Source organism: Harpia harpyja, chromosome 16 (genome assembly GCF_026419915.1).
Source record: "Harpia harpyja isolate bHarHar1 chromosome 16, bHarHar1 primary haplotype, whole genome shotgun sequence".
Lineage (NCBI taxonomy): Eukaryota > Metazoa > Chordata > Aves > Accipitriformes > Accipitridae > Harpia > Harpia harpyja.
In genome coordinates, this window is record NC_068955.1 from 3,728,979 (window position 1) to 3,755,663 (window position 26,685).

The following is a 26,685-nucleotide window of genomic DNA, read 5'->3' on the forward strand; positions in this document are numbered from 1 at the left end:
TCCAGGCAGGCAGAGGGGTCTGGTGGCTTCATTTTTCTCCTGTCCCCTATCATAGAGCAGCAGCTCTATGTTGTCCCTGCTGTTCTGCAAGAGGCCAAGGAATGTTTCCATCCAGAGGTGGATTTGGCCTGGCCGTGGTGGCACTGAGGCCCGCAGGGCACCTTTCACTAAGGCAAAGCCTGTCACTGCTCAGCTTTGGCAGACACATTTCTCCCTCTTTTCTTTGACACAGGCTTTTTCCTGCAGAGGTCAGAATCCCGTGCCCTGCCATTCCCCTGCATGGTCTGGCTCAGCTAGTGTTTTCTCCTCCTTCACTTTTGTTGCTGGAATCTGGTAAGTCTTACTGAAAGGTTAGGAGAAACCTGGAAGTCCCCTAAGGGGATGTTGCTGCTCTTTGCACTACCCAGAGTCAGTGAAATACTCTGCCTGGATCCGGGTAAAGGACAAGTACCCAGGACTATGACTCTGGTCATCATGAACTGGGCAAGGTTTCCTTAATTTAGAGATATAATCAGAATATTGATCTACTAATGCCACCACTGCATAAGATTTGTGCTTTCCTTGGCTGGACAGGACATACGTGTTCTTTCCTCTTCTTTTTTTGTACTCTCACCACTGCATGGTCTCTTCTACGGCATTGATTCTGATCATCAGCCCTCACTCAGCTGACTTTTGGGTATTGCTGTCCTCTGCTGTACAAGGTCTTGGCAGCTGGTGCTCTCCAGTGATCCCCAATGGAGTTTGCATTGCTCCAGACCTTTGGTTTTCATTCCCAGAAAACAGACTTTGTCCAGTCCCTAGATCCCTGGCAGGCCGGAGTTTGCACAGCAGAGTGGAGGGCAATAGTTGCTGGCTGAGTCAGGCAAAGCTCAGCCCAGCATGTCCTTATCAGCCAGTGCAGATACACCATGGCCACTTTGTCCTGCACTCCAAGCCGGCCACGCTCTGAGCCAGAAGCCATAGAGATGTGTTTGAAGGGTGTTGTACCCAAATTATTTTGCTCTGTCTTCACATCTACCTGTGTAGACATGCCTTGTGCCTGCCTGAGTGGGCTGTTAAGGCCATTTGTCACCAAGTTCGGAGAGCTGAACTTACTGTTATGTGAAGGAAGACTTACAAGCTTTCTTGTATTCACCTGCTGGTGCAAGGCCCTGAGTGGGACAGATTCAGTAAGACAGTGATGGGGGGTGAGAACGAGTGGTGGAAGCCTTTCTTTTTCACTTTGTTTTAAGGCTTGTACCAACTTGTCTCGTAAAATCCTCTCCTGCCTTCCAAATCCAGTCAACATGAGTCACCCGCTGAGCCCATCCTTTGCCTTCTCATTGCAACACGGATGACAGAAACCATCCAACAGGAGTGCTTGAATCCATGATGAGTTTTGTTCTATTGCATAAATCTTTTCCCCGTTTACAGGTGAGTTGCTACAGACCTATTGCCTGGGTGGTATTCCTGCAGCCAGTTCCCAAACAGCGTGTATCCGGGCTTCCTGCTGCCATCCCGTGCGTGCTGGAGTAATGCTCTTGTCTGTGCTACAGAAGGCAGGACAGCGTGCGTGAACGGTATGGAAAAAGGTTATCCTGCAGACCTGTTTTCCTTACATATCCAGTGTAATACAAAGATTCCCTGAGCCAGTATATTTGCTGCATGTCTTGGCATCTAAAGTTAGGGGTTTTAAAGTTACTTTTTTAAGAGAAGAAAAAAAAAAACCCCACCTATGGAGACTTTCTGGAGTGAGCAGATAAGAGAAGGTGAGAAAAGGAAAGAAAGGGTTAGCCTGTCAGTACAATTACCATTTAGGAATGAGAGGAACTAAGAGGCTTTTCTTCTTCCCTAATTTATTCCCTTATATATATGTATGTATTTTTGTCTGTATATTTATATATAAAGAAACAGCAAAGGACAAATCAACCCCCAGATTCATAAAAATGACAGCTATTTGGCATCGCAGTATATGGAACACGTCCACCAAACTGAAACTAATTATCACAGAGATGAATAACTGATTCCACTCCTTTACCCTATCTTTTTTCCCCCAAGGGCTTTTCCCTCCTTCCCCACCCACCTCCCTCTCCTCCATCCTCCCGGGGCCGGCAGGCAGAGGGTTACGGGCTGCACCTGTCTGGGTGTACCTGTCCCAGGGCACCTGTGCCGGCAGCCAATCCCCGCCGTCCTGCCAACCGACCTGTCAGCAAAATACCTGTACGCAAAACCTCAACATAAATCAAACACTTCACAGGCAATGTCTGTCTTTAGCAGGTACTAGAAGAGAGAAGTCATCAGAATTTACTGGCTGCAAAGATTTGGAAACGTGGGGAAATATGTCTAATGAACTTGAGTAAGTAGAGTTTTTTTCTGTTTACCCACTCTTCTCTGTAAAGGCTGAGTGTTTCTTCTGAGGCTTGTTTAAGTGCTTTGGGTCTGAATGAATTAGACTCCTTGGGTTAATCTGCCTGTCCAGCTGTTTGCAAGTGGAAGTAAAAGAATGGGATGGGAGGTTTTTCAAACTTTCTGTTCCTCACTAACCTGTTGCTGCTCTTAGGATGAATCACTTCTTAGCGTTATTATTTAAGAGTTGCTTAAAACCGAGATCCTTTTTTTTCTTTCTTCTCCCCCCCCCCCCCGACTAAAATTTGACACATGGGGTTTCTGTCTAGAGACAAGTCTGTTCTGCCTCTATCCAACAAAATCTAATGTTGGCTACAGTGATTCTGTGGTTTGTTGGGTTTTTTCTTACAAAATACCTTCCAAAGTATTTACCAATTTTGGATTAATTTCTAGGTTTTGCGGGGCAGGGGTTGTTGTGTGGTGGTTTTTTTTTTTTGTTGGGTTGTTTTGGGGGTATTTTCTGTTTGTTTGTTTGGTTGTTTTTTTTTTTTAAGTAAACGGATTCACATTATGATTCTATGAAGCAATTATGATTGATTATATTATTTTATTCTTTTTTTTAAACAAGAAAAAGCACATAACATTTTCTTGATCCTGTGTAACTTTTGCTTCTAATCTTGAGACCTCCAAAATATTTTGGACTTTGGGTGCTCATGGTATGGATTTACACAGCATACTGTGCCTCACACCTCTGGAATAAAAGCAAACAAATGTCATATTGGTATGACATGGTGTAATAAAGGCTGGAGGAGTATTGAATGGTAGTGAATGCTGCTGTCAATCCAGTCTTAAAAAGCTATCTAGGTATATAGCCCTATATAAAATAAATGTGTGTAATAAAATATATCAAGAAATATATGTCCATATATACATCTGTGTACAGATATGGTGCTTCAGAAGGTGTATTTTGAAAGAAAAACACATACCTGTATGTGTTTACAAGCCTGACAGAGGTGTTGTGACAGCTAATCTCTTAATAATTAAGAACCCTGAAAAGGTGCAGCACTAATTATTATTTTATGTAAATGCTAGGATCTGTATGCTCGGGTCGATTAACAATCAGTGACTTAAATTTTCCCTTTCTGAACTCTTTGGGTAATTTATACTTGATGCTTTTTAAACTTAAGAGTCAGGCCATGTGGTTTACTCTCAAAATGTTACAGAGTGTGTGTGTGTACACAGTGCATTGCAGAATTAGATTGATGTATTACTAATTATGGGCTGGGGCATTATGTTACCTGATGAATTACATGGTTGCTTGACTCTTCTCTTACTAACGGGCTGTTAACCCCTGTGCCTTTCACATGAGAAAGGGGGAATTGATGGGAGCTGCATCCCTTTTGTGATTCAGATCTCAACTCCAAAGACCGATAAAAATGCAGAGGTTGCTGTCTGCTCTCAGTCTTCAGGACAGATCTCAGTATGGGGCTCTGGTTACCTCCGGAGGTAAAAGGCTCTGTGCAACGTTTTCCTGTAGATTGAACCAGAGGACACGTTTGCAGATCTCTGTGAAAATTTCACTTTAGTTCACTAGCCCAAAGCTGGGGGAAAACAATTCTCTCGGGAGTACAGACAGCGGTGTGTACCAACCCCAGCCTGCTGGTGCCTTGTCAGAGGGCAGGGGCAGGCACTGCCAGCTACCCTGGAGAAACCGTTTAGGAGCACGATGCGCCTGGAGTACCTCACCCGAAAACTCCCCAGGGGCTGACGGGGAGCAGTGATAGGAGATAAGGGAGCTGGGAACTTCGTGGTACCAAAGGTATAGCTGAAACTTTCAGACAGCTTTTGGGTTTACTGTGAGGGGGAAAAGGTGTCAGCGGGGAGGGGAAACCTTATGAAGAGCTGCTAAAGCCCAACATCTGAGCAATGGGGCTGCTGCAGTAGCTGTTAACCTCTGGTTAATCACCCAGGCCAAAGCCGTACAGGGTGTAGCTTTGTAGACATCAGTGGAAGGAAAGGGCTCTCAGAAGCAGTACTTGGAGGATCTGATAAGGGCAGCAGTGTGTGTCTGTGTGTCTCACACAGCCATTGTTCTTTATACAATCCCCACGACAAGCTGAGCACAGGGAGGATGGATCTGAGCTGTGAACATGTGCCCAGAAGTAGCTGATTTTAAGGGAGCTGTGATATCCCCATGGACTGATGCTGTCACCCAAAATGACAGGGAGAATAATCTCATCTCTCCCTTTGCCACTTTAATTTCACAGAAAGGACTGGGAAGAGACTAGTGTGGCATGAGAGAACGAGATGTTTTGCCTATTGTAAAATATTCTAACTGATAATTTCCATAGTCTTCTAAATTGAACTTACTTCTAACTCTGCAATGTGTGGGCTTGAAAGAGTTAACCAGGAGTTACTCCCAGTTGTGGTTTTGTGGTCGAAACCATGATCGCCAGAAGCAAATTTTTGTCATGCATAAGGTGTGTTATTAAAACTTGAGTTATGCTCCTGGTGAATGAAAAGTTAAAGCTCTTTTATAAAATCCTGGCAGTAAAGCACACAAGGGATAACCATGCTGAAGCAAGGTACGCTTTCAAGGGAGACGTGGGTTTTGTTTTTTTTTTTTAAGTTATGTAAAGAGAAAGAGAGATATGTAAATTAAAGAAACAACAATCAAATAACTGCTATGCAATTCATAACAAAGGAGTAAAAGCCCTCTGAATAAACTCTAGACTCAAAGCAGAGATAAATCAACATTTACATAGTATCTCTGCTTTGATGTTTTGGGTCACATTTTCAACTGATTGGTACATTGGTATAATTCCAGATAAATTTGTGGAATAAAGACAGTTACACTGACGAGGATCTACTCCTGCTTTGTTCAGTCTGGTGTTTAAATTGTTGATCATTGTAAAGTATTCATCCGAAAATGCATGGGCACTTACATTGCACCTGCAAGCGCTTCAGTTCAGCTAATTGGCAGGGAGATGCTCCTGATCAGTGCCTTGGATCCTCGAACAGTGTGTGCTCAAGGATGATAAAGACAACAGCTGAAAAATACGTTAATCAGTGGAATTGATTGTATAGCATACAATTATATTCTGGCTGGGGTTCCATTGCTAATACCCAAGTTTCAAAGGCTTGGAAGATAAGAAAATGTGATGGCTTGTTTCTTGTTATTCCTTTAGGTATTATGTTGTTCTGGCTGGTAGCTGTGATTATGGTATGGATGAGAGTAGCTCTGATCCAAAAATGTCCCTTGTCCCCAGAATGTTCATAACCGCAAGCGATCAGAGGACAAGAGCAGGTGCCATTTACCAAGGTACTTGGTTCCTGGGTGCCAGCCACCTGCTGTGTCAAGTTTTTGTTTCTTTTCATCATTCTGTTTTTGCTGTCTGAGTTGTGATCCTTGCTCTCCAGAAATGCATTGTTTAATAGGGTTATACCTAGAACGGGATGAATCGTATTTGTTTGGCAAAAACATTGCTGTTTAATAAAAAAAATAGGATAATGTGTTTCAAACAAAGTAAAAGGCTTGCCTGACCTTGGGGGACACGTGTTCACAGGATACTCTGAATCAGAATATATTAGAGTGGACATACAGAGTATATCAGCCAAGCATATTATAGATCTTGGCAGCCAAGATCTGGCCAGCCTGAAAAGTCCCTCCAGGATGGGAAGGAAGAGGAAAACAAAAGGGGAGAGCCAGCCCTGGCTGTATCTCACCAGGTCTGCAGGTAGTCCACAGTGCAGCTGAAGGAGGTACAGTCACTGCCAGCCATCAAGCAAGGATAGCCTGATAGGGCAAGGGAGCAAGCTGCATCGCGTGAGGCTTGTGTCAAGTGTCCTGTCCTGACACACGCTTCCTGTATCCTCTTGGGCAACGCACTGAGGATTCACCTCACCCACCTTCAGCCAGCTTAAACCCAGGTGCCAAGTTTGTTAGCTGACTGAATTTGCAGGGAACAGGAAGAGATCGGCACATCCCAGCCTAAAATGGGAGGACCAAACTGTCCTGTTGGCACTTGGAGCACGTAGGAAGCCTGAGACTCGATGCATAACTCTGCAGTGGCAAGCCTCCTGTAAAGTTAATATTAATCTCTGCTCTTACTACTTTCTTAAATGAGTGCTGAGGTTCACACAGAAATATGTAACATCATTTAGTGTGTTACTGCAGGGTCTTCTGATAGGATGTGATGAGGGAAGTACAGAAACTTGAGTAAAACTGGGCTCTGTTCTTAGTCAGGGCGTCTGGGGTCTGCTACAGTTCAAATAACCCATAATAATTGATTACTAGATTAAAACCAGATTACCTGAAGAGCAGTAAAAAAGAAACAAACTTTGTTGCAAAAGATTGCATATCCCTTTATTGCTACTGTTGGGTTTTTTTAATCCAAGTCTTGTAAAACTGTGATTTTTTTTTTTTTTAATTTAAAAGCCACAGGTCTTAGAGTCAGTGAATATATGAGAATTAAAAAAATAAAATAGCAAATAGCTAGGTTTTTGGATGTGGAAGTTGGGGGGGGAAATCCATAAGCACTGAAAACAAAACAAGATAAGTGAATGCACTGCAACTCTTGGAGTTATGAAGCTCTTCCTATCGTGTGTAATCTTTCTTATAGTGTTTGAAGGACTGGGAGCTTCAATGCAGAGTGTGTGTGTGTGTGTGTGTTACGTCTTGGTGGAGATGAAGGTTTGTGTTCATGAATACATGTATACATAAGGTGTCCTTATCTGTCTACAATGAAAATAAGAAAGCTAGTGAAGTTTAGACCAAAATTTCAGAAGTGCCAGGTGGTAGCAGATGCTCAGTCAGAGGCACTGTTCAGGGCCTGGGTTTTGTGTCCTCCCTTTGGAGGCAGATCACTCTGAAACTCTGGACACCTCAAAACTGGAGCATCTGACATCAAAAACTGCTTCTGGAAAAAATCAGCCATAATTCCTGAACTGCAAACTAATTCTGTGCTGTAATTTGTTTTGGTAGGCAGGGAAGGCACTAAAGCACGAATCATTTGTGAAATGTGATTGTGTGGGTGGATACCTCAAGGATGATGTTATCAAGTAAAACACAATACCAGCTGGTGTCCCCCAAACATCACTCAACACTGAATCGTCTCATGGAGCCCTTCAGGCTAGAAAGGCAGGAACCAGTCCAATGCTGGTGAGGTTTATAGCAGAGGTTCAGGTCTGGCTCTGTTCTCTCATCTTCACTGAGCAGCCTTGGATAAGTGATTTTAATGTCAATCCCCATGCCTCAGTTTCTCCTCCTGTGATAATAAATAGCTTCAAAAGCGGGGAGCTAGGCTGGTGTAAAAATGGAAGAATACTGAGCTTGGATCTTGGGTTTGTGGGTCCTAAAGAGCTGTAAGTAACCCAAGAGGGCCAAGAGACAGGCAAGTTCCCTGCATATTACCCAGATAGCGCCTGTCCCTGGAAGGTTTGTCTGGCTCCAGGACGCTTTGGATTCAGCTTACAAACTGTTCCAACTGGTTTCTGCTCCGCAGGAGAGCTGGGGTGGGGGATTCAGTCAAAGAGTTTGGCAGGGTTCTATCTCCCTGAGTGTCAGCACAGCACGCATTGCCCTGGTCCCCACCCTCCTCCGTCCCATCTGTGGGGACGCACCACACCTTCCCCGCTGTATGGCCGGAGCCAGCTGCATTGCTAACCCATCTTCCTGGGTGGTGCTGAGCACCACTGGCTTGCATCGATGCTGAGGACTCTCAGCGCCCTTTTGGGAAACAGGAGCCATTTCTCAGAGATGCTCACAGTGGCCCCTTTTCTTTCCATCCCAGCCACCACACGTTTCTGATCAGCACTTATTAAATGCAGGTAGCTGCCCTGCTGTCTGCATCTGTGTAGGGTCTCTGGATGGACATGATGGGGTTAGCCTGTCTCGTGCATGTGCCACACAGGCCACATGCTTCCAGGAAAAAAAGAGGCTCGTGCACTATCTTTGTGGGTGAAACAGAGCTGAGGAATGGCTAGGAAACATCCAGCTGTTGTGCTGAGTTAACATACTGCACTGCCCTGAGGCGATTTTGCTGCTGAAATGCCCCTGAAGAAATCCAGTGACAGAGGCAACACTGTTATCCAGCTGCCAGAGAAAATATTTCAATCCTGTAGGCAGTGCAGGTCAGGGTCCATGAGATTAGTGGTCTCCTTTGACACCTGTCGATCGACACTGTATTGTACTTGGCAACTAGGCAATGTTTTTCATTATTAGTCTGTATGTTTGTTATGTTTCTTTTTGTGTTTTGTTTTTCCTAGTTCTGTCTCTGGATTTTTGCTTGACTGTGTGAATAAGCCTATGACAGTATGTTTACTGATGGCTGTACATTGTCTTCAGATATGGTTATTTATTAAACTTGCAAAGATAGGGTAAAATCAGAATTTAGCTGAGAAGTTTGGATTTAGTAATGAGGCCACTTTGTAGGATGCTGTTCTTCCTTGGCAGGGGGGCCTGGTTTACAGGCTAAAATCTTTACCCCAGAAAGCAGTCATGGTAAATGCTGTTCTTCATCGGCCCTGCTCTCTCAAGTGTAGTGTTGATCCTTCCCCATGTTACTGATAAGAGGCTCTTGGGGAACATCAGGGTTATTTCAATAGGGAGGTGAGTGCAATGCACAAAGCCAGAGCTAATGAAAGCCCCTGCCTGAACTGCCTGGGGTATCTCTGAAGTCCTGCAGGGCCAGAGTCTCTATTCTGTGTCTTTGAATTCCTGCTGCTGGTTGCCATGGATTCTCTGCTCCTTTGACAATGTGATGTTTCTCTGTAGCCATCAGCATCTGGCATGGCTAATATTTAGGTTGGAGGCTTAATCAGTTATAGGGGAGAGAACAAAGACAAGCAGCACAAAGCTTAAAGGCCGGCAAAACCACCCACTGAAACCCAACAAAAGGCAAAAGGAATACAAGCGTTTCTTTCCTGCTTGCCTGATCTCCCCACCTAGACCCTTTGGGCATATTCTCCTCTTTCAGCATAGCCCTGAGTGTTTATTCATAATCAGGAGGCCACTGTTATGGTAGACTTGGCAGATAAATAGCGGAAACAGAGATTGGGTGGGATGGAGCAGGAAAGGGGGCTGGTATCACCCTGTGTCAAATTCTAAACTGTTTGGAAACAAATAGACTGCTCCCTTCCCAAAATCGTGCACTGCTTTGCACATGACCCCGAGGTTCCAGTGTGGTGAGTCTGTGCACACAAGAAGGGAGGCCGCTGGTCCCATGTGTTTGTGTTTCGCTAACCGATCCTCACTTTGTCTGAGCCACTGCACCAAGGCGACTGCCTGTAAAAGGAAAGTTTGTTTTGCCAAACAGAGAGCGGACAGTTTGCAGTGGACAAACATGGCATAGCCACATGGAAGGGGCATTGCAGGGAGTGATGAAAGTAAAGTTCCCGTGTGTTTGGATCTGGATTTGGATGTCCCTTTCCTGCATCTCTACTTCACAGAGATTGCTAATGCTGAGTTGGAAGTAGGCTATAGAAGCAAACTGACACGACGGTATCCTGTAGCTGAGTGAACTGAAATGCATCTGATGTCAAAAAGGTGCCTCTAAACATGTCATCATATCTGCTTATCTCCTCAAATCACCCTCTTTCTTCAGATATTGGTTAGCACTGTTGACCTTCTGGAATAGGGTCAGAGCAGAGCCGACCTCTCTGGAAATGTAAGGTGGGATGAAGTCTGCATTATGTCTTATTTGCAGAGCTGTACCAGCTGCAGAGTTTTATCTGAGGCAATTCAAGTGGCTCCACTCAGATATTTCAGAGACTACTAGAGATCATATGAACTCTGGAAAAGAAACAAGATGGAATAAATATGCAATCCCCATCATGTCACCTTTGTCCAAGTCCTCATCTGGGTGAATCAGTGCAAGGTCACTGGGACCAATGTAGTTCCCAACTCACAGGAGGAGCTGCTGTGTTGCTGTGCAGTCAGCCCACCAACTTTCAAGCACTTTGCAGTTTCTAAGCACTACAGGGTCCTGACTGAAGACTCCAGCGAGTCTTGCTGGAGTAGCCTAAAATGGTGCTGTCCTAATCTTCCAGTCCCTCCATTCTGCTGCAGTTTGCTGCTTTGTAACAGAAGTACCATAAGGCAACATGTGCCCACATTTTGGTGCTCTCAAGTTCAGGGCACGGCATATGGCTTCAGGAGAGTGTCTTTGCTTTAGTATGCCAGGTTGAGGGCAGGGCAGGTATTTCATTGTGCCGTCTCTGCTGCAGGGACAGTTTCTCCTAGCAGAGGCATGGGGCAGGCAGTGATGAGGTGGTAATGGCTGCAAACAGCACAGCCAGAGCTACCTAAAGAAGCCAGGAGCCACATGTGAAAATGAGATGCAGGCTCCTAGGGCACTTTTCAAACTTGTATTCTTTATAAACTGGACATAGCTACAAGTGGTTGAGATCTTAAGCCCCTCCTCCAACTTCCCTCTGCCTCCAGAGTGCAGACCAGATGATAAAATGCTAAAGCATCAGCCGCTCATGCATACAGCAGTTGTGCCATGCCAGAGTGACAAGGCAGGGAGGCAGAATAGAGTCACACAACAAGGACTGCTTCAGTTGAGGGCTTGGGTAAGGGAGAATAAAGCTCCAAAGCATTTTTCCTTGTAATAGCTGAGCTTTTTTAAGCTCCTGAATGCTTTGTCGCTACATCTTACCATGGTGTGTTTATCTATGTTGATTACAAGTGATAGAAGCTGAGTCTCACCCTGAGAGCAAGCTCTGTTGCTGCCTATTCTTCCTTGAGAAGATCGGATTGAGAATGGGTGAGGATTCCTGTCCGGACAGGACTGAACAGCCCATCGCCAAGTCGACAGCAGTGAAATCTGAGTCATGCCGATTGCTCGCCTTGGAGACAGCAGCGGCACTGAAGGGGAGGGAGGGCTGCGTGAGAAACGCTAAAGACAACGAAACTCGCAAAACACCTGGTGAAGTTTCATGCGCGGGGTGAAACTGGTGTTAGTGCATCATCCCGACGTGTGAGGGAGAAGAGGAGCAAACTCAGTGTCTCCGTTATACCAGCGTGTGATGGGAGCTTGCAGTGGCCGGAACCGTAACATGGAAGCAGCTCCTCTCTGAACCAACCTGAGCTCAGGCGCCTGCTGCCACGTGAGCATAGAAACCAGTGGGAATTGGGTGCCTCGGGCCATTAGCAGAGCTGTTACCAGCTTCTCTCCTGTGCAGCTCGGATGTGGAGGGACTCTGCGTGGAAGCAACATATTCTTTAATAAAAAGTTGACAAGGACAGTAGAGGCACCCCGTGATGGCCTCATGTGTGCTACTCTGGAGAGACTGTGTACCATTATAGGGCTGCTACTCTGCTCAGCCAAGGAGAGCTCTTAAGTCTGATCCAGGAGCATCACCAAAACTATCCATCCATGATTTGTATGTGTATTCCCTGCTGGAGACGTGGCAATGTAAGAGATTGGTGCATGTGCAGGAGTGAAGCCATCTTATTTGGACTGCCAGGGAGGATGGACCAGCATCCTTCATCCCATCCAAGGTCTACCTCCACACCCTTCCAGTTTCCAGCCCAGGAGCATCCGCTGAGCACCTGGCTTTTCACCCTGTCAGTGTGGGCAGCTCGCACCAAATGGGCTAGCAGTATCTGTCGTGGTTAGCAATAATTGGGAGTTTCAGAGATGCCAGATTCCTTTCAAGAGGAATTATTGTTCTCTGAATGATTCACTTAAAAGTCTAGCCCCGGACTTATTATAAACACATGGAGAGTAGCTTAATGGAAGCAACATATTCCTTATAAAAATGCCTTCAAAACGTAGCATTCATTACCTAAACTCGTGTAGATTTTCTTTGCCTTTCCATTAAAAAAATCAGCAATTGGAAAAGTTCTGCTGTTGGCAACTTTGGAGATTTACAGAAATCTTCTTATAATTTTTTTAAACTTCTGCTAATAAAACCCAGCCTGCCCTTCCTGGACACTTCCATTTTGATGAAAAAGTAATTTTTGTCCACAAACTTGTTTTTTATGATTAATAGCATGAGCTGTTGTGGTGATGCCATATACATGTGGCTGAAGGACGTGACAGGAGTACGGCCACTGATTCATCCTCTCCTCTGAGTGGGGTCAACCTGCAGCACAGAGCACCCAGGAGATGTGCGGAGGTGCTTCTGTGCTGGCTGCTAGTAGGATTTGCTGGAGGAAAAGGAAAGATGACCAATGTTTGGGTAATTAAGTGTCTGACAGTTTATTAACATAAGATGGAGAGACCTAGAGAAAGTGCCAGAAGAGAGGACAGGCAGGGCATTATTTTGGTATGTTGCTTCTCAGCTCACGTAGTCCCATGAGCCTCACCTTTGTCAGGAATTTTTTGGTGGAAGGGAGGGTGTTGTGATCTGCCTGTCTACTTCGCTCTAAGTAAAATCATATACAAATGATTGAAAAAAACTAAGTTAAATTGGAACTAAATTTAAAAACCATGAACTACAGCAAAGAAAAATGATGGGGTTTGGTTTCATCTGGGTAGGTCAAGTTCTCTGAACACTGAATGATCATTTCTATTTGTAGGCTGCACTGGCCTTTAGCTCCAAATTCAAGGAAAAATTTTGCAAAGTTTCCTGATCACATAGCATTCAAATTACTGACCAACATCCCACCTTGATGGTGCGTGATCTGGCTGGCAGGTAGTGTGCACTTGCTGAGGAAGGAGCAGTTGCAGATGATGTCATGGTGTTTTCATCCTGTCACTGGGGCAGGAGGAGGGAAGCAGAGGTACATCTGCCTCTCTGCATGGCCCCACCAGAGAGACTCTGGCCTAATTTTGTACATAGCTACAGGCAGAAGAATTTGTAATCCCAAAGACTCTGGGAGTTAAGGACCAGGAAAGCATCACTTCTCCATTCCAGCAGTGCCTTTGGGAAGCCCTTCATGTGTTCAGCTGGGTGGAAATTGCTGTGGAAAATTAGTATCCTTCATTCCCTGTTTCCTCTGTCTGGCTCAGTTTTAGATCTGTGCGTCTGATGAAGAATGACACCATGAACTTCCAGAAATTCCCCTATACCAGTGAAGATGAAGCCTGGAAAACCTACCTAGAGAACCCCTTGACCGCAGCCACCAAAGCTATGATGAGGGTGAATGGAGATGATGACAGCGTGGCTGCCCTGAGCCTCCTCTATGACTACTACATGGTACGTTCCTGTTGGGGCTGGGTGTCTTGGGGGAGTTTGTCCCAGAGGAGAAGCGTGAAGGTAAAATATGTGCTCAGCCACCTTAGGAGGGTACACATCTACTGAGCTCTCCATGTTGTTTATGCAATGATCTTCATAACACCTCCAGGCGTAGAGTGCCACTGTTATGCCCAGTGCACAGATGGTAAACTGAGGCACAAAACACCATTATACTGTAGAGGGAACCCAGAACAGGGTGGAAACTAAACCCGGGTGTCTTGAATCTCAAGCTGGTGGTTTTTTTTACTTGACAGCTTTCATACAAGAAACAGCAATGCTTTGATAGACATGGAGCTGGAATAACTATGGGCCTTGCAGACTCTAGTGTCTTTATTTTTCCAGTGCTGCTGTAGGATGGAGCTTCAAGAAATGTGGATATGATTTAGCCCTAATAGAAGCCAATAGGACTGATGTTCCCATTCACTTGGGTGCTTTTGAAAGTCCTTCCCAGAACAAGATGATGTGGCTTGCCTAAGGTTACCTTGGGAATCCACAGCAGCAGCCCAGCAAGAAAGCCCAGGTCTCCTGTGTCCTCACGCAATGTTTATTATTCACCCGGTGTTTTATCTATGAGACTTCACTTGCTACACAGACAAGGCTAATTTTGCCTCTGTTTTCCATTAATAAAATCTAACAATAAACAAACTCTGTTCTGCCTTGTTCTAGGTCCCAAAGGAGAAGAGGATTCTTCCATCTGGTATGATGGGACGCAATGAACTAGGAAAGAGGTTAGCTTCATTTTTTGCTCTCCATAGCTGTCTAATTCTCCTGCAGCTGCTTGCATGCATGATGGGTCTCTTAGCTTGCATAAAATAGACATCAAAGCACAGTGTTATTACCAACAACAGTGGAGGTTATTAACCCTGAGACATATATTAAAATTCTTTAGGCCAGATCCCAAGCAGGTATAAATTGAGCTACACCCATTTACACAACTGAGGATCTGTCTAGCTGTGTTCAGAGGAGTTGCACTGATTTGTAGCAGCTGAAGAATTTGTCTTTATTTCCTACTTTGTGACAATTGGAAAGGGGAAAGGGATTAAGCATTGGCAGCAAGAAGGGAATAACCAAGTCCTCTTCCATTCCCTAGGCTGATAAGGGCTTCTGTTCCACTTGCTTCCAGTCTCCCAGGATTCTCTTCCAATGACTCCCATTTGTCCTTTGAGGTTTTCAGATAATTAACTATTAAATTAATGGCTCATTTGCCACTATGAGTTCAGTTCCCCTTCCTGGATGCTGTGTATTTTGGCAACTTTTTCTAGTTGTCTGTTTTTAACTATTTGGCAGAATAAGCCTCTTGAAAGATACTTCTTTCCTTCTTCATAAGTGAGCTGAGTTAAGCTGTCTCCTCTCTGAAAGGCCACTGCATTCTGGATAGTGGTATGTTTTTTATTAACTATGGAAACTTCAGCATATACCTGAAGGTGAAGCTCTGAAAGCAGAGTGGGTGGGAGTTACACATTCAGCTTTACTTCCCTTGGGGGTAGCTCATGCTGCCAAGAGGTGCACGGGTTGCTAATGTGGGGGTTGGTTTGTTTTCTGAGCATGGTAACAGGGGCAATAAGCCACCTTTTCCCAGCTCAGCTAGGGCTGCAGAGTCAGCAGGGTCACAGAGTCACTGCTGCAGAAGGGACCAGTTCTTGGGATGCTGCACAAGGGGATGGTTTCCATGTGCGAGAGGAGTGTGTTTTTGTACACGTCTTTATCACTTGATAGCTCCTATACTTAGTCTTTTCTGCTCTGAAGTCTGGGCCATACACCTCACTTCAATACTGCAGCCCTGTCAATTTTTCACTGATCTCATGTTCTCTGGGAGTTTTGCTTCCTAGCTCCTGGAGTTTGTGAATTTTTCCAAGAATCAGCTTTCCTTAAAAAAAAAAAAAGACAAGTTTTAAAAAATCAACTTTCAGTGTAAATGAGCCCTGAAAAGACTAAGATGGAAAGACCATGCTGCAGTTATCTTCCGTATCATCCCCGCTGCTCTGAGTATTTAATAGCCTAAATAAAGAAATAATGGATGTAGGCCCAGGATCTGCAGCCCTAAACCACGTCTAAACCATATTTTCTGATTCTGTGTGATCATCCCTTATCTGCTGAGCACCTCTGGCTCTTGCTGATTGCACTGAGAGGTGTGTGTGGGGGAGGAGATCACCCACAGGCCTGTCAGATCTCCCATATCAAGCAGGAGATGTACACAGCTGACTCAAGGTCACCTGACAGCTAGACTGTGCAGTTTGCTTCCTAGCAGCACATCAAGGTACTCGCTTCTTGCTGTGACAACTTGCTGGGGTTGTCCACGCTCTACCCCGGTTTGAGACAGGACCCTTTCTCCACCAGGCACTGCCACGGAATGGAGTACGACCAAGAGATCGCATCCTTTGATGGCTCAGCCCATCTCATGAAGCTCTTGTCTGAAAATGTTTCCATGACCCAAGAATATTGTGAGCCACAGAAGAAGAACGGCTTAAGTCTTGAAGGCGTCCCTACTCCTCACAAGCCAGCCATGCTTCCACCAGGCACTAGCAAATTGGATGCCACCCCAGACAACTACATGGTCCCTCCAGGGGATGTATACGACAACAGCTCATTGAACTCCCTCTTCGAGACCATCCCCGTAGCCCCACCACAGCAGAGGTGGCAGCCAGACAGCACTTTCAAAGAGGATCCCCAGGAGGTCAGAGCTGTTAGTGGGTTGCATGCTGGCAGTGCAGCCCAGGGGGTACTGCATGAGGCTGTCTCTAGTTTGGGGTTTGCTCATGCTGGAGTCAGTAGGAGCTTTGCTTTTGCATTAGAAGCTTGATGCCATTCCCATTGAATTGTTGGGGTTTTTACATTGATTTTGGAAGTAGGGTAAGGCTTTGAAATGAGGGTCCATGTTTTATCTGTGGCCTCTGTTGTAATGTCTGCAAGAAGGCGAATGGAAAAAGCAATGAAAGATTCTACTTTTGACTGTTTTGTTTCCGCTTGTCTGCAGTCGCTACTCTTCAGTGATATCCTCAAACCCCAGCCAGAGCCACCTTGCCCCGAGAGTTATGCTACGGACGGTGTTAAGAGGTAACTGCCAATCCACGGTCTCTGGGTTTCCAGGGCAGCTAGCTGTGTCCCGTGCCTGGGGAAAGACTGCATCCCTTTCCTCACGCCAATGCCAGTCTTGACAATGACCATTGCAGAGTTATAGATCTCATGCTTTTGCGGAGTTGTGTCCCCCCTGGTGTCTTAGGAGCAAGTTGCTGTTCCATGACTTTTTAGACACAAAGCAGTGATGAATTTTAGTGTTTGTAGTATGAAGCAGGGATTAGGGTTTGAAATGTTTTGCTGAAAAGGAGTCAAACCCAATCTTAAATTCAAGTAACTAGGCACAGTTGTGCCAGTTCATGTTTTTAGCTTGAGAGGTGTGTGGTTCAGACTGTACTCTGTTGGCCAAACTGGCGTAAATCCAGTGCTGACTGCTTCCACTGCTGTGGTCACATCTCATCAGCACCTTGACCTGCACAAGGGGAGATGTGGCACTGAGGTCTTCTATGTGAGGCTTTGCTGTGCTTTGCAGCCCCTTCCCAGGGAGCACTGCTTGGTTCCCGTGCTACAGATAGATCCAGGTGGCTGCACCATCTTTCCACCAGCTACTTGGAATGGGGTAAATGACAGAGAAAATGAGGATGACAGTTGATGAGGGTGATAAGCAGCCTCCTCCTAATCTAAGGTTTAGGTTCTCTCTTTGGGTTTGGCACTGTTAGTCAACCTTGATTTTAGAAGGTGCCACTGCCTCTCATTCCTAAAACATGAGAGAGATTTCTTCCTCCTTTACACCCCTCTCTCAGGCAGAGCTTTCCTGGTCTAGATACTGCATCAAAACTCCAAGTAGGTAACATTATTCCACCTCCCACTTTTTATTTGCCTCCTGAGTCACCTGACTCTGTGACTCACCTGTCAGACGTGGGGATTTTCACACAGACAGCAGCTCGCGTTTGTGAGCGAGAGGCTTTCTGTTTGCTGTTTATTTGTGCACTAAAGTTCTCTGGCTCTCCTGGCTCTCGATAAGAGGAGTTGCCAAGCCTATCTTCAGAGATGGCATCACAGGGGAGGTGGAGCAGGAAAAAGAGATGGGTTGGTGACTAAACAGGAATACGATGATCTTCAACTCCAGGGCACTTGAAGGGTCTGTGTGAAGGCTTGGGTACAGGTGGTGGCTTGCACAGATTCCTCACAGAAGAAAATAGCTTGATCTATAGCCTCATGGTTTGAGTGCTCATAGGTGCTGGTGAATGCCCAAGAGCAAGGCTTCTTGAAAATCAGGCTCTTCTTTTAAATTTGCTTGTGAGACCTTCCTCTGTGTAAGACTACAAATCTTCTCGGTAAAGACTAAAGTTGCTGCCCACCAGACTGAGAGTTCAACAAGCTGGGCTTCTAAGTCCATTTTTAAGCACCTGGATAAACAAACAGATGTCAGTGTTGTGCAGGCCCTCCTGTTTCTACAGGACCCATTAGGACACAGTCTTCCTGGGTCAGCCATTTATGGGTGTGAATTTGGAGACAGGAATCTGAGTTTAGGATGTTGTAAAAGTCTCATCACAGGTACCTATTTTTGTTTGGTTTGGTTTAGGCTTTTGATTGTGCAATGGTTCTGTAGCCATCCACAGAAAAATACTGGTTACAATAATGTACAGGGCTTTTTTTAAGCCAAAACCAAAGGGTAAAATGAGGATATTGAAGAACTGCTGCTCCCCAGGGTGTTGGAGAGGATCAGTAGGTGCTGTGCTGGGAGGTGCTCGATGGTGTAGGGGCGTATGAGATGGGGAATAAGGCAGACTCCTGTGTGTACAGTGTCTGTAACCTGTAGGGGTAGAGACTTGCATGTCTCTTGTTTTGATTTTGGAGTAAAACAGCAGTGTGTGCTTATTCATCATTCTCTCTTTGTTCCATACAAGTGACTTTGAATACACTCTGGGGTCACCCAAAGCCATTCACATCAAATCTGGGGACTCTCCCATGGCCTACCTCAACAAAGGACAGTTCTACCCCATCACGCTGCGGACAGCTGGAGACAGCAAATGTTTACACTTGTCCTCAAATAAAGTGAAGGTAAGAGACAAGCTGACAATTTTGCTGACACATGCTGTAATCAGACATCCAGCAATTGTACTGGCCTGGGAACAGAGCTGAACATGAAGAGTAATGGCTTTGTGGCTCATGTTGGCTTAAAGCGATGAATGGGACGGATTCACTCATAGCAAGCTAATCCTCTGATGCACAGCAACAGCCTTCATGTTATCTGGCAGTTGAAGCCTTTCACAGTAAGGTCAGGGATGCACAAAAGGCCTCCCTAGCTGATGACTGGCTGGGGGCCCTGGTGGGAAGACCTCTGAGCTAGAGAGAAGTTCCCCATCTTGCTCCTGGGATGTGTGGCCAGGCCTCAGAGCCACCCCTGAGACTAGGCTGAGCTTGAATTCCCAGCAAAGAAACCTGGTCCTCCAATCCTGAGCGGTATTTAGGGGCTAGACTTTGGAAATCTCAAGACTTACAGGATTCCTGAAACTGAGAATGTCTAGAAAAAGACTGTTTAGGCTGTCCCAGCCTAATACTTGCTGCGGCACTGCTAACATTGCTCCAACGCAGGATCCTCGTGCGCCTTGGAGTCAGTGGAAACTCATGGGCAGTGCAATTAGGGGGCATACAGGGCATCTTGGTTTTGCTCCTGGCTCTGTGGCTGCCTGCCTGCATGACCGTGTTCAAGTCCCTTCCCTCGCCTGCCTCAGTGTCCCCAGCTATAAAACACCAACAATGACACTAAGCTGCCCTTGGCCAGCGCATGGATGCACTGGATGGAAAGGGCAATGAGGGCACCAAGCATTAGCCTGCTGTGTACACTGATATGGGATATCCTCACTGTGTTACAGAGTGTTGTGATGATTGTTTTTGACAATGAAAAGATCCCGACGGAACAGCTCAAGTTCTGGAAGCACTGGCATTCCCGCCAGCCCACGGCCAAGCAAAGAGTCATTGACGTCGGTATGAGCGGGGCTGCATGATTGTGATGGCTGGGTGGGGTGGATAACTTCTGGCATCATTTTACAGCATTTCCAATACACAAGAACACAGCTGAAGCTCCAGAATCTGGCCTGGGGGAAAGCAGGGAGGAGCAGGCTGATCTGCTGGCTTCAGATCCTTTCTGGCTGAGGAGCTCTTGTGGGTTTAATATGGTGTTTGCTAAGTGTAGGGACATGTGCTAAGAGACCAAGATACATCAAAGAAGAGCCTCAGTCAGAGAGACAGAAACTGCTAAACAATTTTGGCTCTTACAGGTGTGACCCATGGCCTCTTGGAGTCTAGGAATCTGAGCTACAAAAGTCTTTGGTACTGCTTGTCCTTCTCCACTGCCACCACACAGGCTTTACAGTGTGTTATGCTTGGCCAGACAAAGGTTTTGTCCATCCAACTGAGTACCTCGCTTAGCACCTTGCAGCTTAGAGCGAGAAACACAGTTGTTTGAATTTTGAAGCAATCTACATTGATTTTGCATAGCATCACTACTCAAATAGCAGTCACCAGCCAAAACCTTTGAGTCATTCCTGGCCTATCCCTTACATATGCACGCTAAGGTTTATCCAGTGGTATCAAGGATGGCCTCTATTATATTACAAGGCTTCTTTTAGCCTTGGAGTCAGCGAGAGGCAGGCTTTTGGGGAGTGGAAAGCCTAGGGAATGTAACCAGATTTGCAGCAAGAGTATAAACTGCTTCTCCATTGCATTTCAGCTGACTGTAAAGAAAACTTCAACACAGTGCAGAACATCGAGGAGTTGGCCTACAATGCGCTGTCCTTTGTGTGGAACATCCACGAAGAAGCAAAGGTACAAACTGCTTGCGGAAGGGATATGGGAAGCCTTGGTCCACAGCAAAACTGTAGCCTCCTTTCTGATGGCCCAGGCACGCTCCCCCCACTTCTCAGCTGAAAGACAGAGAGAGTTTCAAATCCAAACAATGCCATTCCAGTGGCCCCAGGTAGTGTTTGTCTGCCAGGATGGTGGGGAAGGACACCATGTTTCTCTGTGTGTTTAAGCATTGCCATTAGCTAATAAACACTCTGGATACACCTGAGACTGGCTCAGAGATGTTTTTTTAGTGCTGATGGATAACTCTGAAGAAAGCCTTTTGCAGCAGGCAGCCTAGATCAGGGCTCTACTCACATGTAGGTGAAGCCTATTTAAATAAACCACAGCTTAGGGAACAAAGACCCTCCTTTCAAGGCAGCATTTTGATGCAGAAATGACTGACCACCCTTCCGTGGCTTGTGTGATGTGGAAGGGAGCCAGGCAGGTCACAAGATCCCTTTTGACCTTAAAACCTGTAAAGCTTATATCAATGTCTTTCCAGCTCTGCTGTCTCTTCTGCATCTCTTCAGAGTCTCTTGTTAACACTTTGTATCTAGTGCGGATAGGAAGGAGCATACAAAAAAAGATGAAGTAACTAAGAGGAAAAGAAAAGCATAAATACCCCATCTCTCTGAAGCTGGTAGCTTGGGAAAACTCTGGTTTGCTTTGGGATCTCAATAAGCCCTTCTTTTAGCCCAAAGGCGACCTTGGTCTTTTACAACCCAAGAGGTTAACAAACGTCTTCAAGGCAAAGTTGTCAGAAATGGAAATATGTCAGGTATGTGGCAAGCCCTTGGGGGCACCTCAGCAAAACTGGATTTAACTCTTAGCAGAAACTCTGTACATGCACTGGCCTGGGGCAGGTAAAGGTGAGACTTCAGAGAGCTGTGAGGGCTGGGAGCTGCGACAGGAGGGGTCAGGTATTTGGGTCGTCTGTAGCACCTGTTACTTCTCTTCTTCCAATTAAACTTCACACCACAGTTAAGTGGTTTTCTTTCCTATATATAGGTACTGACTAGATCTGACATTAGGTTTCAGGGCTGAAATCCTCAGCCAGAGCCCTGATGAGGGAGCTGTGGGAGCTTCACCAGCTGCAAATCTGTCCCCAGAGTCCAGGGGAAATTTCAAGGTCATGCAAATGAGTTGGTAATTTGGAGATACCATGTGGATTATGTCTGTGCTCAGCTTTTCTTCAAAAGTTTCCACTGGAGGTAACTCCCTCCTAGTGATAAAGGAGACCAGTGTGTGATGAATATTTATTTAACTAGCAGCAATGATTTGTAATTCTTGAAGCTGTAGTCTAGTCCTCCTCCCTTCCTCCAGGTCATTGCTGTCTGAGGGTCCTTGTTCAAATGAAAGAGCAGAAATATCACCAAGAACATCCTTAGCCAGACTTTGCATCTGGTCTGACACTTGCCTGGGCTGATGGGAGTGGATAGCCTAAGTGTTAATAAAGAGATGGAGAGCTGCAATAGGTGTAGGGGGAGACTGTGGCTCGGAAGGACTGTTGGTTGCGCTCAGGTGGGAAACCAACAGCTCACGTGCTTGGCTGACGCTGGGAAGGTTGGAAGGATGTCTCAGTAGCTCCTTTTGTTCCTACCCACTGCTCTCATTGCTGTTTGAGAATAATGTTTTCAGCACCAACAAGCTGTATCTATCTCTGTTCCTATTTGCAGGTATTTATTGGGGTGAATTGCCTGAGCACTGACTTCTCCTCTCAGAAGGGAGTGAAAGGTGTCCCGCTGAACCTCCAGATAGACACTTATGACTACGGCAATGGAACCAGCCAGCTGGTGCACCGTGCCGTCTGCCAGATCAAGATATTCTGCGATAAGGTAGAACATTGCTTTTCCACCAAGTTGTCCAAGAGGAATTTTAAACTGCTGGCCAGTGACTCCAGGAGAATAAACAGAAAGATTGTGAGAGTTTAGAACAGCCTAGAGGTCAGGCCTGAGGAACAGAGATGGTTAGCCCCTTCAGCTGAGTGAAACAGGACAGCCAGGATGTGTCTGCACTGCCGAGGCCTTTTTAGAACAGAGTCCTTAGAAAGTTTTTTCCGTATCAGACCCACATGGGATTATGCCTCGTAATAAACTCTCTAATTTTGACAAGTTTTTAAGTAGCAGAAGAAATAAGAATCTCCTTAGAGGCAGGACACCCTTGGATATCTTCCCATGGAAAAATTTCTCACAGCTATTTTATTCTGCATTTTTCATTTTTTAAAAGCAAATTTTGTTTTAATTTTTTTAATTTATAAGTATCAGAAACTTCTGGAGGCCCGTAGAAGGTCTCTGAGAGGAGCATTTTTTAATAAAGGCTGCCTTTGTTTTAACATGCTGTCGTGGTTTAACCCCAGCCAGCAACTAAACACCACGCAGCCGCTCACTCACTTCCCCCCCACCCAGTGGGATGGGGGAGAAAATCGGGAAAAGAAGCAAAACCCGTGGGTTGAGATAAGAACGGTTTAATAGAACAGAAAAGAAGAAACTAATAATGATAATGATAACACTAATAAAATGACAACAGCAATAATGAAAGGATTGGAATGTACAAATGATACGCAGTGCAATTGCTCACCACCCGCCAACCGACACCCAGCCAGTCCCCCGAGCGGCGAATCCCTGCCCCCCACTTCCCCGTTTCTGTACTGGATGGGACGTCACATGGTATGGAATACACCGTTGGCCAGTTTGGGTCAGGTGCCCTGGCTGTGTCCTGTGCCAACTTCTTGTGCCCCTCCAGCTTTCTCACTGGCTGGGCATGAGAAGCTGAAAAATCCTTGACATTAGTCTAAACACTACTGAGCAACAACTGAAAACATCAGTGTTATCAACATTCTTCGCTCTGAACTCAAAACATAGCACTGTACCAGCTACTAGGAAGACAGTTAACTCTATCCCAGCTGAAACCAGGACACATGCTTACCTTCCAGAGATGGCCAGTAAACCCTCTCTTGCCAATGTTAGAACTGTCAATGTCCTAATTTTTGCCTTATCATCCCCACAGGGAGCAGAGAGGAAAATGCGGGATGATGAAAGGAAACAGTTCAGAAGGAAAGGAAAATGCCTGGACTCCAATAACAATGGTCAGTGCTAGTGTTTGTTACCCGATCCAAAGTGTGTTGAAATCCATGTAGGCTTATCCGTTAACTTCCACAAGATCTGGCCCTGGGTACTTCCAAACCTGATGAAATCAGCACCATTCAGAAACAGCTTGTCAGTCAGGTCCTTGCCTGGTCTCCTACCAAGACTCTCAACGCCCTTTATTAATACTAAGCAAACTTTCTGAATTGTCTCAGGGTCTTGGCAGGAAGCCTTCCCTACGGGAGACAGCACTGGGCAAGCCCTGAAGACCTCGTTCTGCAGGGTCCTGTCCTTTTTCTAATATTTCTGTTGGGAGACCTTGGGCAGGCGCTTTTCCCTCTCTGTATGTAGTTGCCTCTTAAACTGCCATCTGAACTGAGATGAACTGGACTTTCCATCTGTAGGTCTGAAAGGCTGTTTGCTCTCTGGCTTCAGAGGGAATGAAATCACGTTCCTGAGGCCAGAGACTGACCTCGAAACCCAGCCAGTCCTGTTTATCCCCAACGTCCATTTTTCAAACCTGCAGAGGTGTGGCACGGTAAGTCCCTTCAAAAAACAACCAACCTGTTGCCCTTGTCTGTCACCCCCATCATTTCCAAACTGATCAGTCCCCCAGACATGACTTGTGTTGTGTAAAAAAACAAAACCAAACCACAATTCTTCTGTGGAAATGTGGTGAACTTGAAGACGTAGCTGTCAGGAGTGGCCTAGATAGTCATGCAACAGTGATGGGCAAGATAACCTTTCCAGGTTCCTTCCAGCCAGATATTCCTGTGGTTTGCATGTATCACCTGCAGCTTCCACAGAGGACTGGAGCGGTAGGAAAAATATCAGCAGAAAGTGGACTATAGAAAAATGCAACCATATCAGTCCCTGTGTGTGGGGGACATCTCTCGCTTGTCCTCTGCCCTTCCTAATCCCCTTGAGCCTGAGGAAACCTAGACCCAGCCTCCTTCAGAGGTCATCAGTATTCCCTCAAGAAACAACTGTCTCAGGTTGTCAAAAAGGGGGAAAAAGCCACCTGTGACAATACTGTAGCATCCTATTGCAGTGGCTGCTGTACTGATGTCTCAGCATCAAAACCAGGGACTAGAAGAATCTGGTTTACAACCAAAGAACTCACTGAGAAATTTGGTCCTCGATCCCAAGCAGGTTATGAGATTTGACCTGCTTTTGGGTCTAGCTAGAGGAGGAGAATCTAGATAGGTTCTTTATATCAGGTTTCATTTAATCTAAGAAACACATACAGATGTTTGGGTTTAATTGCATAGGAAAAATGATGGACTGGGAGGAGGGAAATCATGTTTCCTCCCCGCCCAGCTTCATTGACACACCATGATACTGTGCAAACTAAAAGACCAATGTTTTCTTTCCATTTCAAGGTGATCCCTCCTGCTGTCCCCAACTCTGCAAACAGGTAAGGATGCAGCAGTTTGTATTTTGCATCCATCAGCTGCTCTGTTTCTTTGGGTATGTCACTGTTGTTTGATGTCCACAGGCAGTATGTATCTACAGGTGCAAAATAACACAGCACAGTGTCTCCTTGATGCCCTTGAGTGTCAAAATATGTGCTAAAATTTGGCCTAGAGTGGACGCAAGAGATGCAGAAACGCAGATGCATTTATTTCCTTATCAGTGAGCCACTCCAACATGAGTCAGGTCCGTGACTGTCTTGCTGTTCTTATTGAGACAATGTTAGAAAGAGGGTAAAAAAAAGATCACAGAACTATCAGGGAAGGGTTTAAGTAACTGGAGGCAGATACTGCTGTAAAATAAACTGGAATGAAGTAGAAATCATACTTGTAGTGTGTCTAGAGTGGAGAGAACCAGGTATTTATCCTAGCCTTGATCCACTGTGTAGTGATATCAATAAAGAAACAATGACACGAAGGTGCAAAAGGCTTTTTTTTATGATGTGATACCAAAACCACTGTCTGCACTCACTGATGTCCCTGTATGTGTTAGGCAGGGTGTTGCAGCTCTGGTAGACACTCTGCTGCTGTAATTACAGAACCGATATTTAATTGGTAGATGTTTGTTGGAGTAATTGGTTGTTCAAGCAAAAGTTCAATTGCTGGAATTGTTTTGTTCACTGCTATTGTTCTGTGCTCTTGAGAGTATTGTATTCCTTTTGCTTAGGCTGCCCTTAAAACGGAGTGGTGCCTCATTCACAGATGAGTTTGACCCGATACCTCCAAAGCAAACCAAGGAAGAAGATCCTCAGAGAGGTAATCCCTGGGATGGGAACTCTTCTTCAATGTGGTGTCTCATTTGATTCAAGTAACCTTGGATCTTGAATTACATGAGGCCACATCACTCTGAGAACATGCTGTAAGGAGCCCTCATTCAGTGCTGTGCTTTATCTCTTTCAGTCTTGTTGTATGTGCGGAGGGAGTCAGAGGAAGTGTTTGATGCTCTCATGTTGAAGACACCAGATCTGCAGGGCCTCAGAACAGCTGTAAGTGTTATCAAAACACTGTGGCACATGAACAAACTGCAGATAAAGGGCAATGGTACTTGGTATATAGGAAGCTGGATATAAGACTGCTTATATCGCATGTCTGCTTTCTCTTGAGAATGGAAATGGAAATTGTGAGTAGCAGGTGAATTCTACACACAGCTCCTGGCGCGGGCTGTGTGTTGTGCTGCAGCGGGGAAGAACATACCTTATGGCAAGATGTTTTGTTCAGATCATAATATAAGTCTCCTCTTGTGACAACACATTCATGTTTTCCATTGTAAAACACCCTTTCCATTCTCAAGGCTGTAGATGTGCAATCTGAAGCAAATTCTGGCCTCATGCTGGAATTCCCTGTGTTGTGTTTGAGGAGCACACAGACATATTTCTGTGATGATTATCAGCAGCATCTCTGATAACCCACCTCTCTTTGGAGATTGCTGGGAAGGAAGCAAACAATAAACCTCCCAGATTTGGGGTGGCTTTATGGCTGCACTTTAAGCTCTGTTGATTTTACAAACTTTTAAAAATAGAGAGTTTGAAAAATGTCAGCACAGAGGATTCTTTGCCATCTTCTCCCTCCCCCATCCCTCACCACAAAGAGTCAAAAACCTCTACAGAAAATGCTTGTGAAAAAGTTACAAAACTCCTGTCATCCTAAGACCGTAACTGTACTTGCCTAGGAGAGGTCTGCAGGAAAGCTTTGCAGATCAGCTAAAACCTAAGCAAAAGCTGCAGTCAGATGCATCCACAGCAGACACAAAC

At 45.5% G+C, this 26,685-nt stretch overlaps 1 protein-coding gene across 2 annotated transcripts in view; it reads left to right on the forward strand.

Moving 5' to 3' along the window:
• The first annotated feature begins 243 nt into the window (after positions 1 to 243).
• The window catches only part of GRHL3 (grainyhead like transcription factor 3), a 32,360-nt gene continuing 5,918 nt past the window's right edge, over positions 244 to 26,685 (forward strand). Inside the window, exons 1-16 of one of the 2 annotated variants that reach the window (XM_052811842.1) lie at positions 244 to 333; positions 1,414 to 1,559; positions 2,254 to 2,335; positions 13,287 to 13,473; positions 14,179 to 14,240; positions 15,850 to 16,186; positions 16,487 to 16,566; positions 18,438 to 18,591; positions 19,407 to 19,518; positions 20,264 to 20,358; positions 22,056 to 22,214; positions 23,386 to 23,464; positions 23,867 to 24,000; positions 24,845 to 24,879; positions 25,602 to 25,690; positions 25,835 to 25,920. In XM_052811842.1, coding sequence (XP_052667802.1) covers positions 2,319 to 2,335; positions 13,287 to 13,473; positions 14,179 to 14,240; positions 15,850 to 16,186; positions 16,487 to 16,566; positions 18,438 to 18,591; positions 19,407 to 19,518; positions 20,264 to 20,358; positions 22,056 to 22,214; positions 23,386 to 23,464; positions 23,867 to 24,000; positions 24,845 to 24,879; positions 25,602 to 25,690; positions 25,835 to 25,920 — 1,626 coding nt within the window. In that variant the 5' untranslated portion in view covers positions 244 to 333; positions 1,414 to 1,559; positions 2,254 to 2,318. The remainder of the gene's footprint in view (positions 334 to 1,413; positions 1,560 to 2,253; positions 2,336 to 13,286; positions 13,474 to 14,178; positions 14,241 to 15,849; positions 16,187 to 16,486; positions 16,567 to 18,437; positions 18,592 to 19,406; positions 19,519 to 20,263; positions 20,359 to 22,055; positions 22,215 to 23,385; positions 23,465 to 23,866; positions 24,001 to 24,844; positions 24,880 to 25,601; positions 25,691 to 25,834; positions 25,921 to 26,685) is intronic. The other variant, XM_052811843.1, reaches the window with a different exon arrangement.